This window comes from Ruditapes philippinarum, unplaced genomic scaffold (genome assembly GCF_026571515.1).
Source record: "Ruditapes philippinarum isolate M1 unplaced genomic scaffold, ASM2657151v2 ctg5012_1_1_1_1, whole genome shotgun sequence".
NCBI classification, from domain to species: domain Eukaryota; kingdom Metazoa; phylum Mollusca; class Bivalvia; order Venerida; family Veneridae; genus Ruditapes; species Ruditapes philippinarum.
This window is the reverse complement of record NW_026859875.1, coordinates 14081-29474: the sequence shown is the minus strand read 5'-3', so window position 1 is coordinate 29474 and position 15394 is coordinate 14081. Positions and strand designations below refer to the sequence as shown.

Here is a 15394-nt window from a genome sequence, read left to right as displayed (position 1 = left end):
CTTATCAAAAAGACTTACGGTCATTTCAAACCCTGGATTTGCAGTTTTCACTGGACCTTACACATTCTTTGTTTAAATATTTATAAAGAGCTTCTTTCAATCAAACTGAGGGCAAAATTTACGATAAATAGTAAAGCCAGAAACAAACATTATGATTTTCTTTTGGCATTAAATAAAATGGGCATTCAAAATAAGGACTTGATTAATATATAGTAATTTTGGAAAGTATACGTAAAGTGGGAATATATGATTTACATGTTTAAACATACTATATTCACTTAATATTGTCCTGTTTTTTTATCATCAAAATTAGTGCACATGTACTTTTAGCAATCAAACTTGCAATTTTAGTACAATACAAGAGAAAGTAGCATAACTAGGTCATGACATATAAAGTAGGTCAAGGTCACTTCATGTTTCCATAGCAACCTATACTCACCATATCCACTGTCTCCTGCAAACGAGTTATTAGATATAGATAGTGATACATTAAACAAAGCGAAAGCATGAAATTAATTCAGTACAACATGCCCATACCAGTATCCAGATAGTCTTCATTTGAGATGAAAAGAGAGCCCCATTCTTTCACTTAACTAGCCATGCATCCCCAAATCTTCTATGAAAAATTATGACAAATGTAAAGACATTATATGAAATGAAATCAGAACAGTAGATTTGCTGTTATTTTGTTATAAACAGTATCCAGAAGAATTGAAATTTGAACGCAGTATAACTCTTGCAGCCCTTGACATGAACCTCCAAAAGTCATGATTTTATGCTGCTCTCCATCCCTCCTCCCACCCATCTGCAACTGCACAAAATTGCATTTATCTATTATTACATTTGATATAAGTCACTATAACAAATTCAGACTATCAACATACTAGAGGTCGCAAAATAATACAATGCTTATAGTGTGTGGGTGTTCTAAAGTAAAACATATTTATACAATATTTACATATAAAATTAAAAAAAGAAAAAAAAAACGAATGACCGAAAAAATCCAAATCAAAGGGTAAAAATATTCGACATAATAATGATGTACCGGGATAATTTAACAAAAAATTAAATTCATAAAGTTCACAAGATGACAAGGATCTCAAATATTCAAATATTTAAAAATATTATATCAGGGACTTTCTTTTAGTAAAAGTTGATCCTTTAACTGGAAACAGTGATCAGATTTTGCCACAAGTTCAGAGCCAAGCAAACCATCACATCTGTCCAGTCTGACATAAGGTTCTATACGGTTGGAAACCGTATTTTTTGATATTGAAATCTCATAAACTTTGAGTGGACTTTCTTTAATATACTAGTATCCTTTTCACAAAACTCAACATAAGTTTTAGCTCTTTTTTTTAATTTATAATGTACATCAGAAAAAAACTGCCTTTTACAAGTCTTTACTAGTAACTAATAAAATTTTGTCCAAATTCAGATTTAGTTTAGATTAACGAAATATAAATTCACCTTAGCTAAGGTGATCTTCTGCTAAAATAAGCTAAAATACTGGTAATCTATGCTTGTGAACTAATTCTCAGCTAACCAGCTAAGCTTAGCTCTTCATTGTACAGCATAGTAAAAATAAAAACTATGTAAACTATCAAGAACCTTTTCGGCTACTATACAGCTTTTATTATGTCATGTTCTTATAAAACAGAACATGTTTTCAATTCCCTATATATTATTTTTATCAAAGCAATAAATTCTTTAATATTGTCTAATTTATATGACTAATTTATATAATACATTTGTGCATCTTTCTATAGAGTGCTAGTCTCACTGCATTTGATTACTAATGGCATGCAAAATCAAACATTTAATAATTAAATAACATTTAATTGTGAACATTTATTCCGCAAAATTTAAACTTTTGCGATGAAAAAATTAAAAACGGAAATTTACAAATAAATTACAAAAAAATAAAAAAATGGTACTTATTTCTATTACAAAAGCATAGCAATTACGTACATAAGTTGCCTTAGCTTATATTTGGCCAATATATAACGTTAAATGTTGATTATTTCTGTGTTTTTTTAATTAATGCTCGCATTAAAAAGGCAGAAAAATGTTTAAAATCCAATAGTCACCATACGTCCCTAGAGAAATTAGTAAGACATGAAAAACATGGTCAAGAAGAGTAAAAGATTGATATTTTTCCTTCAAAGCTGTTATTAAAACATGCAAAGAAATTACGATATATATGTACATAAAAAAATTTGTACAAGTCTTAGTGCATCATGTTTGAAATTTATAGCTTAACCTCCTTATGTTAACTTAAGGAAAAAAGAAAATTCTACAGTAACTCCCCAATTAAAATACATTATATTTCATATAAAAAATATATATAAACCTTTTCTTCATCCAAAAACTTTACTTAAGTAACTAACCAATATACCAAAACCTTGCATTCAAAGGAAGAGCAATTTTGTTGATCCTTAAAAAAATTTCTATAAAAAAAATCCCATAACAGTAAATTTTCACAGACAACATTCATAAAATAAATAAAATTTATATAAATTTTTTCCTTCTTTGTTTACCACTCACCTCCCATTTTGAATACTTCTTTCTTATAGTCTCTGTGGCCAAACTCTGTAAAACAAAGGAAAATATCAGTGTGTTAGTTAATAGATTTTCATTCCAACAAATACAATGTAATATTTAACTAAAGTTTTACTTTTTCTACAGTTTAAAACAAAATGGTTTTCTTGTATAAATGGATTCCTTTCAATATGACAAAACTGTTTCTTCAAATATAAATATCTCTTAAAATATCACTTGAATTATCTGCTTTTGTAAGTAGTGTTCTAGATTTACAAATCTCCAATTACTGAATGCCGAACAAATGTGGATTCAATGCCAAAATGCTGAATTTTCTTTCCTAGAACTTGGGGAATAAGGTGAAACAGTTCTGCAATTAACCCTACATTTCTGGACAACAATATTGGTAGAATATGCATCCCCCTATCTCTCTCAATCATTTTGTATGACCATGCAAATTTTGGTATCTTTAACTGAGGAAGTTGACAATTAATGGAGCTAAATTCTTATTTCTTGATATGATAACTGTCCATAACATCTGGGCTGAAATATTATTCCTATGTGTGCAGACAGAGATCTTATGTCTCTAGGTGAAATATTGTTTTTGGCTACATTTGCCCAAGTTGAAAACGAAAAATCTTTTATTAAGTAAAGGGCAAATACTACAAATACTGAATAAATCCACAAGAAAACCCCAAGGTGCATAAGTACACATGCTGACCAACATTCTTGTAAATTTTCAGGCCTACAGGTCAAATACTTTTTGAGTTACATGCAAAACAAGTTGAATATTGTAAATTTTTACTAAGTCAAGGGCAATAACTCTAAAATACTAGATCCACGCGAAAATACCCAGGTGTACAACTACACATGCTGAGCAACATTCCTGTAAGGTTTCATGACTCTAGGTTAAATAGTTTTTAAGTTACATGCGACACAAGTTGAAAATTGGAAATTTTTACTAATTTAAGGGCAATAACTCTAAAAATACTAAATATTTCCACAAAAAAACCCAGGTGCACAACTACACATGCTGATCAACATTCCTGTAAGGTTTCATGACTCTAGGTCAAATACTTTTTTAGTTATGTGCGATACAAGTTGAAAATTGAAAATTTTTACCAAGTCAAGGGCAATAACTCTAATCCACATGAAAAAATCCAGGTGCACAACTACACATGCTGAGCAACATTCTTGTAAGTTTTCACTCTAGGTAAAATACTTTTTTAGTTATGAGTGACACAAGTTGAAAATTGGAAATTTTTACTAATTCAAGGGCAATAACTCTAAAAACTACTAAATATATCCACATGAAAATACCTAGGTGCATAACTACACATGCTGAGCAACATTCTTGTAAGGTTTCATGACTCTGGGTCAATTACTTTTTGAGCTATGTGCGACACAAAAAGAGAACAGACGGACGGAAGGAAGGACGGACGGACAGACAAGGGTAAATCTAAATGCCCCACCCTATAGTGGGGGCACAACAATGACTCTTGAAGAGCCTTTATGATACTGTAAAAAGCCATTAAACTAAGTCTAAAACAGCCAAATTACAACTTTACACATAGATGCAAATACAATGGTCTCGCCCATTCTTAAATATTATTTTTGCCAGAACATGTTCAAAACCACTTGTATTTTCAGACTCTAGTTTCTTACCTTCTTCATTTTCAACTTCATCTTCAGGATTTCTCCATATCGAGTAAGGACCTCCCAAGGGGCGTGAACTTTCACAAAATGAACCTCATCATCAGACTGTGAAGTTTAAAAATATTTTATTGAACTTAAACAAAAATACAGAGGCAAATTCATATGCCTTAAAAAAACTGAACAAAAAGTAAAATATTCAAGCCTAGAACTCATTTCCTACCTAATCCCAATGTACAAACTTTAACAATCATAACTTGGTATATAAACATGTTTATCGATACTAAGTGAAAAAGGATTAATTACTATTATGAACTGTAAAAATTGTGTGTATGGCAAAAATTACGACTACATAGATGTAGTTTCAATACATTTAAAATTACATTATTTCAGAAAAAATTTAAATGGTCAACTCGTCTGGTCTATGAGATAGTGCTATACATATTGATCGAAAATGTGACAAAGTGAATCATTTTGAAGACAAATTCAAACATTCTTCGTAACCAAGATCTCAAATGTTACAATACGTGATTGAAGCTTAAGTTTTTGTATTCAAGCGATATCACAAAGAAATACCTAACAAAAGGAGTCCGTTTTATAAAGAAAGACAACCTTTCACAAGTATTATGCGTTATCAACTTCTCAGCCAAATTCTTAAAACTCCAACAAATGGTTAATTTCTTACATTATCATACTCCAGTTTCAGACCCTCTTCAATCAGATTGGCTTCAAACATTTCTCGAGCTTTCATAGCCTTCTGAGATTGTTCGGTCTCTTTCGTTGGTACTTCCCACGCCAGAACATAGTCTATACGGCTCTCTTTATCCGTGAAAAATAAATTCCTACCCTGAAAAATTACAAACGTGTAAAATTAGCGTAACTGACCAAATATTTCAATATCTCCATTAACAGACTAGAAAACAACAAGTTTAGTATGGCAAATTTATTTTAATTTGTTAATAATTGGTTAACCCATAACAAGTAGAGAAACTGATAGTGAACAGCATGGATCCTGATCAGACTGTGCAGATGCTGGTTGCAAACACATTATGTTCATTTTGTCAAAGCACGGATCATATTTACTTTAATCATTCTATATAGTTAAGTGAGGAATGTGCTAAATAGTCTATGAATAGTTATCATTTAAATGTGTTTTTGTTTTGTTAGTTTTTTTAAGATTATATAAAGCAACTATTACCTTCTTTTTAACTCTTGGGACTGAAGGATCACCCATGGGATCTGCTGACACTGAGCCACGCCCATCATCTGTAAAAAAATAGAATAAATCTTCTTGGTAAGTAATAATTTGTAGACATACATGTTCAGTATCAAACAGAGTTAGCTCGTATATTCATTCTCTATGATTTTAGAAGTTTTAAAATTATGATTAACTGAATACGATATTAATATTGACTGACTATTACAGGGTAGAAGGTAAGAATCAAATTGAAAGAGAAAATATAAAAGTCTGAAAAAAGTGTTATGTGAAACAGAATAAACATATTTTCTGTGTAATGACATACTTTTTTTCAAAAAATAACTTCTAGAGTAATTTTTCTTAACAAGATCTATTATTTACTACAACATCTACTTCATTTATTTGCAAAATCAATAAAATTGTTTCAAATGCTTCATTCCTGTACATATTCAATTATGAAATAGATTTCCTGGTAAAATGCAACATTCAAGTTTATTACCAAGATATACATTTAAATGTACAAATTAACTTGATGAATAAGAAATTTTCATATCATACTTATCAATGAAGATCAAAATTCATCCACAGGTTATCAATAACATATCTCAGGGTATATCAGTGTTAAATTGTTGACCTTTTAGCACTATTATCATTCAATTACAGTGACAAGAAGATAAACATTAAGATAACATTTTATCAATTGACAGAGATGATGACACTTAAATACTCTACAATCATTTAGTTTAAATCTCTCCATTCAAACACTTCAGTGAACCATCTACTTCAAAGTAAGCGGAAACTTATAATTATAAACTCAGATTTAAGTCCTTATTTCAAGAATATTGAAGGATTTTCAAATAATTTAAGGTCAAGTTAATATTTTTTATTATCAAGGGAGTTAACCTCTTAAGCCTTATTTAAAATCTATTTTATTTTAGCTTGGAGATTTATATATACCAGTAGTAGTGGGGCAGTAGCAGTTTTAAATATTTTGTTAAACCACAATAAATAAATCAGTGTAGTTTTTATATCATAACATATTTTGAAATTTCCAAAATATGGTGTATCAAAATTCAACCTGGTGCAAAACTTCTGTTTTCTCTCCTCAACTGTTTTTCTTTGTTTTCTTTATTTTTTTTTTTGTATAAAAGAAGTGTTACAGTAAGTAAATATGTACAGTGTATATAAATATGTTAAACAATTTAGTAAATACATTGTACAACAAAATAATGTAGGAAGTCAAACATGCATACAGTGTCATGCATTTTTAATGAGTTCAAATTTGGCTGTACCAAATGAAAAATTCAAATAAATGGACAAGATATATATCTAAATGTATGAATCAAGAATATCAACCATATGAATAAGAAATTCTCATATCATATGTCAATGAAGATCAAAATTCATCCACCTTACATAGCAATGGTCAGTACTTTTAACCAATTGTGTGAAATGAATTTGTGAATTTATCCACTTTATTATTTTTTGGAACAGTATGACAGTAGTTTCAGGAATATTATTCATAATAAAAGATTATTATCGAGCAGACATCTGTATATAAGTTACAGTCAGACTTCAAGGATGTGCTTCAAAAATGGTCAGCACTACAACACTTTAACCTACTGAAACTGAAAGTGAAAAACCTTGCCACCAGTAAAGAGCCAGGCCAGTCTGTAGAACCTTGCAGTCTGTATACTGTTGGCAAAGTAATAATCATAAATGATGGATATAATCGTTAAAATTTATATCTGTTATTTCTGAAAATATAAGAGCTAGAAGTCTATTTTTAGTCATTCAGCAGGTTAAGGATTTACTGGTTGTAAAAGTACATGACTGTGTATTAAATACAAACATTACATGAAATAACACTGTGAGAAATTACTTAAAACAAAATAATAACAGCATAACCCTTTTAACTATACATTGCATAAACAGGAAATACCTTCTAAATCCAAAGCCACTTCATCATGTTCAACTAGTTGTAAAGAATCCATTACCAGTTGTAACATACAAAAATGTCACACCAATTGTCACATCAATGTCACACACATTTCAAACAAGAGGGCCATGATGGCCCTGAGGTTGCTCACCTGTATATAGGCCCCCCCCAACCCCCCCCCCCCCAACGTTGCAGAGCCAATTTAACCCAAGGGCTTTATAATTTGCACAAACTTGGTAGACACCCATAAGAAGATGTTTCATGCTAAACATTTAAGCTCTAGCTCATTGGGCTTTTTAAAAGAAGATTTTTTTAAAGTTTTTACTATACACATATAGTTAAAAACAATGACACCCCTGGGGCCGGGCCAGTTTTGACCCCAGGGCTTTTATTTGAACAAACTTTGTAGACACTTACTAGAAGATGTTTCATGCTTAATATCTAAACTCTAGCTATTTGGGTTTTTTCAAAGAAGATTTAAAGTTTTTGCTAAACACATATAAAGAAAATCAATGACCCCCGGGGCGGAGCCAATTTTGACCCCTGGGCTTGTATTTGAACAAACTTGGTAGACACCTATTAGAACAAGTTTGATGCTCAATATCTTAGCCATAGCTCTTTGAGTTCTTTAAAAGAAGATTTTTTAAGTTTTTACTATATGCATATAGGGAAAATCAATGACCCCCCGGGGCGGGGCCAATTTTGACCCCAGGGCTTTTATTTGAACAAACTTGGTAGACACCCATTAGAACATGTTTCATGCTAAAAATCTTAGCTCTAGCTCTTTGGGTTCTTTAAAAGAAGATTTTTTAAGTTTTTACTATATGCATATAGGGAAAATCAATGACCCCCCGGGGCGGGGCCAATTTTGACCCCAGGGCTTTTATTTGAACAAACTTGGTAGACACTTACTAGAAGATGTTTCATGCCAAATATCTAAGCTCTAGCTCTTTGAGTTCTTTTAAAGAAGATTTTTAAGTTTTTACTATATGCATATAGGGAAAATCAATGACCCCCGGGGCGGGGCCAATTTTCACCCCAGGGCTTTTATTTGAACAAACTTTGTACACACTCACTAGAAGATGTTTCATGCTTAATATCTAAACTCTAGCTATCTGGTTTTTTCAAAGAAGATTTTATAAGCTTTTGCTATACACATATAAGGAAATCAATGACCCCGGGGCGGGGCCAATTTTGACCCCAGGGCTTTTATTTGAACAAACTTGGTAGACACCTATTAGAACATGTTTGATGCTAAATATCTTAGCTCTAGCTCTTTAAGTTCTTTAAAAGAAGATTTTTTAAGTTTTTACTATATGCATATAGGGAAAATCAATGACCCCCTGGGCGGGGCCAATTTTGACCCAGGGCTTTTAGTTGAACAAACTTGGTAGACATTCATTAGAACATGTTTCATGCTAAATATCTTAGCTCTAGCTCTTTGGGTTCTTTAAAAGAAGATTTTTTAAGTTTTTACTATATGCATATAGGGAAATCAATGACCCCCTGGGGCGGGGCCAATTTTGACCCCAGGGCTTTTATTTGAACAAACTTGGTAGACACTTACTAGAAGATGTTTCATGCCAAATATCTAAGCTCTAGCTCTTAGGGTTTTTTAAAAGAAGATATTTAAAGTTTTTTCTTTCGGTTGCCATGGCAACCAGAGTTCTGCATGGAATTAAATTCTTTGAACAATTTTTAAAGGTGACCACCAAAGGAACATTCCTGTGAAGTTTGGATGAAATTGGCCTAGTGGTTTATGAGGAGATGTCATTTAAAGTAAAAGTTTACGGACGACGGACGGACGACGGACGACGGACGACGGACGGACGACGGACGGACGCCGGACGAAAAGCGATCACAAAAGCTCACCCTGTCACTGTGTGACAGGTGAGCTAAAAAGCTAAATTTTTATGCTAACAGTATATTTTTATCATTCAACATTAAATCTTCTGCACTGACATATGTAACTTAAATGCATAACAATTACATTTATATCTTCTTTAATGTACCAATTATAAAATATTCCACTATGACATATTAATCCCTTAAATCTTTTGCACTTTTTTTATTTTGCTTATGTTTGTATGACTGTCTTCTTTTGATACCGATTTTGCTGTGGTAAAGTTTTTTTTTCAAATTATAAAGAAACCTTTTAAACTCACTATTTTTTAATTTAAACTTCCCCTATATCTATTTCAACTTTGCAAAATAATGTTATAAATGCGTAAACAAACTACAAAATATTTTCCCCAAAGTGGATAAGTATAATTTCAATCATACGCATATCATAAAATCAACTGAACCAACACTTTCCTTCACTGTACTATGTATTTATTTACAAAATTTTAATATGCTAATTTATATGTTTTCCAGTCCCGATTAAAATTTACTTGAAAACTGATCAAATGTGAAAATAAACTGAATATCCGCCCACAACCCACAGTTAAACACGACTTTTAAAACTTCAAACTCATCAACAGTCGCACACACTTCAAGGACATAGATAATACTGATACAAAATGATTCACTTAATTTACTATGTAATATATCATATTTATCAATCCGCAATCATTACACTGTGTAATATATGAGAAAAAGACGAAAAACCGACGCAAAAATCCTTCAAAACGTCTTATTAGGTATAACGAGATGAAAGTACTAACTTAATGCATCAATAATTCCCGTCATATGATGATCATCTATTTTTACACATTATTATGTAATCTTTGCTCATATAAAGTTTTAATATACATGCATAAACATCAACACTTCTACCTCTATAGAGTAATATAAAATATCCAAACTTTAATAAAATATCTTCCGCAAAATTTATAAGCCTTGTCTCACATAAAGTTGCACAATAAATTTATAACTTTATACTACTATAACTCAAGGGCTTGTCAAAACTTTTCCAATAATAAGAAGCATATAAATAAACAAAAAATCTGCAGAACAATTCAATATCACATACAGGATTGATTTTGACCTATTGTACAGTATACAAAATGCATCAAAGTAACAATTGCTATTTAATAATTAACCTATTGTAAGGGTCATGCCAATAATAAGCAATGCCATAAAAGGACTTTCCATCTTTCAAGGTGACACAAACAATGAAGAGAGCAATTAAGGAAACATTCAAGAAACAGGTTATATGGTCTTTGTCAATCACCTCTTTAAAGAATTTGATGTTATATGAGCCTTGCCATGACAAAAATCAACATAATGGGTTTGCGACCAGCATGGATCCAGACCAGCCTGCGTATCCGCGCACTCAGTTATGTCTCTGATCAGGATCCATGCTGTTTGCTATCAGTTTCTCAACTTGTTATAGAGTATGTAAGCTAACAGCATGGATCCTGATCAGACTGCGCGGATGCCCAGGCTGGTCTGGATCCATGCTGGTCGCAAATCCATTATGTTGGTTTTGTCATGGCGCAGCTCATATATCCAGCTCACAGAATATCAGGAGGTCTAAATGGATTCCAATTTTGCATGAAATAATGAACTGTGGGCCGACAGGGTCTATTTCTGATGTGACCGTTATATCAAAGGGACTTTTTCTGATGTGACCTTTATTTCAAATGGTAGGACAGCTTTATTTTCTGCCCAGTCACTAGGTTTCTACATTGTTTTGAAATTTAAGCGAATTTGTGCAAGCATTAATAAATGCAATGCACTATCTATGACACACTCTGGGTTTCAGTTTCACAGCTCCATTGTTGACCCTTGTAAATATGTTCAGTGGGACTCATACAACTGTTGAAGAAAACAAAATACGACATGTATGTTGAACAATTAGTACCATTCACAAGGTAAATAAGTACGCCAAAAACCAGTTATACATGAAAATGAATGTCTTATTTCATAATAATGAGAGAATAAAATGATAAAAATATATCAACAAATTACCTGATGGCAACGACAGACTATCAAGGTCGTCAAAATGAGTCATCTGTTTGTAGGATGTACGTGAGCGTGCCGGCCATTCCGCCAGAGGCTCAGACCCGTGACCAACTTCATATGACATCCTTTTTGATATATATATATTTCTAGTCTCAATGTGTATTCATTATAGTTTCAATTATTGTTCCGGGAATATTTTCACTTTCCAACTATAATATTTTATTTGTGTAAGATTTAAAATCACCTTCAATTTTGTTATTACTCGGTATTACTACATTATAATAATTATTGGATTTTCAGTGTGACACTGCAGCTAACAGCAAATGCAAATCGACCAAAGAATTTAAATCCAAAAAAAATAAATTTTATGTCTGATTGAATAATGACATAAATAGTTTACAATTACTGACACTACCATGAATATTTAAAACCCAATATTTTGCTGCGATTGAAAATGTATCCTGCTTAAAGACATTCTAATGCAGGTAAATATAACAACTTCATGTACATCAATTATTTCTACTCTGTTTCACAAAACATAAAAATGTAATGTTTTGTAGTGAAAACCAAACACTGGAAATCTGATATAACTCGTAAGCTCAACCCACGCATGCAATTAAATAATTTTACCTAAGATGTAGTATTGTAAAAATTTGTCAAAACTTTGCATTAAAATGACGAAATTTGAAAATGATAGTACATGAATACCTTGTTTATATTATTCCCCATATAAATATAGAAACGTAAATATGTAAATATTTGCTGGCCAGTGAACCAAATCTAACATCACCTGAAGTGTATACTATGTTTTTACGATTTATTTATGATAACACATGGCATGGTTTCATTGATACAATGTGGGTTTCACCAGGTAAAAATATGCTAAAGCAAGTGTACAGAGGGTGTAATGTGTTAACACAACTGTCATATAGAGGTCAATAGGTGCGATAACAAGCCGATATTTGACCTTGTGTCCACTTAACAGATGACCAGTGGGCAGATTTTACATTAAAGACTGTAAATGTAGATAAACGACCAAATAGATTTAAATGCCGCTTTATTAACCTCTCTACTTTTCATATGTAATGGACTTTTCCGGCTTTGCAATTGGACCTGTCCATTATCAACTAAAGGTAAGACAAGATCTAAATCATAAAAGTCCATGAACGTGATTCATTTGGCGAATTTTTTTTTTTTCAAACACCTCAAGAGTGCAACTGCACTGGCCATTCATAAGGAGTATGAACCTATAAACTTTCATTGATTAATGCAGAAAATAATGCATTATCATAAGATTACGTGATACTAAAATTTCACTTTTAATCAAAATTCCCTTTACAAAATGTACTGTACCACTGACTAGAAAATGAATATATTATTATTTTATGCTATTCATTTACTTCTTTTCATTGACAATGCCAGTTACTAATTGATCTTACTGAAATCATTTCCTGGCAATCTTTTAATCCTTGTTTCTGAACCAATTCTCTAGTTTACAGTAGAAAACTGCTTATACAAACTGCTTATACAAAGATAGCCTTAATATTGGAACATATCGGAGAAATCTATAATTTCCATTACACAGGATAAATTGTGCAGTTCAAGTATAACAATTACGTGTCTCTTAGTCTTAGGTTAAGAATGTATGAAAAAGCCAAGGTAACCTGGTCAGTAAATTTGTATAGACCTAAGTTTGAGTCCAAAATCTGATTTCGACTGATTGGTTCGTTTTAATAAAAAGCATTTCTTAACTTTTCTACATGATATTTATATGGTAAATTCTTGAAAATTTCCACTTGTCTGTAAACACTGTGGGACAGCCTGGGCAATATGGACAGTTGATTTTGCCACCCCTGGACTAATATATTCTTTGGACCTTTATCAAAATAAGCTAGATTAAATTTATTATACATGATTTAATTCTTTACAACATCAAATATTGCTTGCTACCTGAATGATTACATTACATTTCAAATAAAGATTTCAACCTCATGAAATCATAAATAGTAAATACCTTCAATAAACATCGTTGAATAGAATTAATCAATTATTTAATTTAGACGGAATATTCAATATATCCCTATAAACACCCGCTTTATTCAAATTCAACTGAAAACCCATCCCTATTTTCTTTACACATCCTTAAAACTGACACAGGCTATGCCATAAATTTTTTGATACTTATACATCATGTATAAGAAAATAATATGCAAATAAATCATGTAAAGAATTATAATATATTCCAATATGCACAAAAAATCCTTTAGGACCAATCAACATTCTATACCCGCCCACTATAACATTTAAAGGGTCCTTCAGACAAGATAAACCTCTTAAAGAACTATCCAATGTCAACAGATGGAAAATGTTTACATAGCACTTCAAAGTACAGATAAAAAAAAATCAATGTGTGCATAAAATTATATTTCCTATACAAGAGGATCAAGCTGCTGAGGACATAGGATTGCACCTTGTTAACACAGGGAAGTTATCCGGAAAGGATCAATCGTGGTAATTAGTCCTCTGATCTTGCCTTACATAAAGAATACAGTCAAACCTGAGCTAGAAACCATCTCGGATAAAAAAAAACAACAACATTTACATATCATACTTACAGAGAATCTCTTAAGCATAGCCGGCATTTCTACTTAAATTTCATTTCAATTCTAGCAAAAATTACAGATCTGTATTCAATGACCACCTGTTAAATGAGACCTCTCATGGCTGGTCTTTAAAGATAGTGAATTGAACAGAATCTTTTTGTTTTACTTATCCAACATTCTAACTTTCTTCTCATATGCAACAGAAACATGCAAACAAAACCAAAACAGAAGTAAACAGTAAAATAAAGGCAATCAGTTGTAAAAACCATAAAGCAAGCAAACAGAAACTTGATATAAAAATTGATAAAAATACAATCAAAATTGATATAAATACAACCTAAGTCGATATGAATTCAATCAAAGTTGACTTAAATACAATCAAAGTTAATATAAATACATTCCAATTACATGTAATGTAATAAGACATACAGGATGGCAAGAGGTATATTTTCTTTTTGAAAGTTAAAGAGCAAATTCAATTCTGTGAGAGATTACCTGCCAATAACAATCACTTTACTATTTATCAAAATATGGTCTCCATAAAAACATATTTGATTCTAAGTGTCAAAAGGCCTCTTCAGTTATGCTCATTCTCAATATGCTGGACAGACAATGCAAGTTTATTTGATGACATCATTGAATTCTGTGCACACACAACATAAATTATGACTTTATGATGACTCAGCAATTTTGTTACTTCAATAGTTATTTGACAACAAAAAAAATTTGCAGAGGGAAACTTTGAAAAACAAATTAATGTACGCAAAACAGCAAACAGTGCAAATCAAACAAGGGAAAACCAAGGCTTTCAAACCAAAAAGTGTGATACCAGAAAATATCTGCTGAGTAAACTGTTTTTGTTTTGACTTTTTTTTTTTGTTGGGTTTTAAATCTCACAAAACTGTAAAGGTCATATGGCAATTTTTCAGTTTTATTGGTGAAGAAAGATTATTTGAGTCTAACCACCAACCTTTGGTAAGCTAGCTGGATAGCTTCCTAAAATGAAAGACCCTAGTGCGATTTGAACCTAATGTTATGCGCACATGATTTTTTAAGTCAGAATCTTAACCTCTTGACCACAGACATAAATGTGTTACATGATCAATTAAAAAAATCTCAGAACAAATGGTTAAATACATTTCTTCTTAATGGTTGATTTTCATCTGTTCTTCTCATTCTTTTTTAAAATTTTCCAAACTTTCAGGGAATATTTATGCATAGGACCATTTTTTGTTTTGTTTCTGGGACATCCAAAAAGCATATTCCCAGACAAAATATCTTTTTATTATCTTTATTTATGATTGATTTCAAATTTGAGACATTTGTAAAATGATTGGTCAGTACTACTTCTAAATTTGAAAATGACCAATCAAAATTGTCTCTTATAATAGACTGGTTGCTCAAAAAACAGACTGGTCTACAGACAATTTTTTTTTTAAATACATTGTATTGAATAAAACCTATGTCAAAAGTTCAATCATATTACATCAGCAGATATTTCAAACTAACACAAAAGACATCTCTGGGGTACAAAATAGTAAAAGAGGTGTA

The 15394-nt window shown here is 31.5% G+C and overlaps 1 protein-coding gene across 6 annotated transcripts in view; it reads right to left on the bottom strand.

Annotated features, from left to right (window-relative positions):
- Nucleotides 1–15394, bottom strand: part of LOC132758163 (anoctamin-4-like) — a gene marked incomplete at its 3' end in the record, with an annotated part of 45626 nt that overhangs the window by 30035 nt on the left and 197 nt on the right. For 3 of the 6 annotated variants that reach the window (XM_060749698.1, XM_060749699.1, XM_060749701.1), the window contains 4 exon segments: nt 2548–2592; nt 4207–4302; nt 4880–5041; nt 5393–5460. In XM_060749698.1, coding sequence (XP_060605681.1) covers nt 2548–2592; nt 4207–4302; nt 4880–5041; nt 5393–5460 — 371 coding nt within the window. 6 annotated transcript variants of the gene reach the window in all.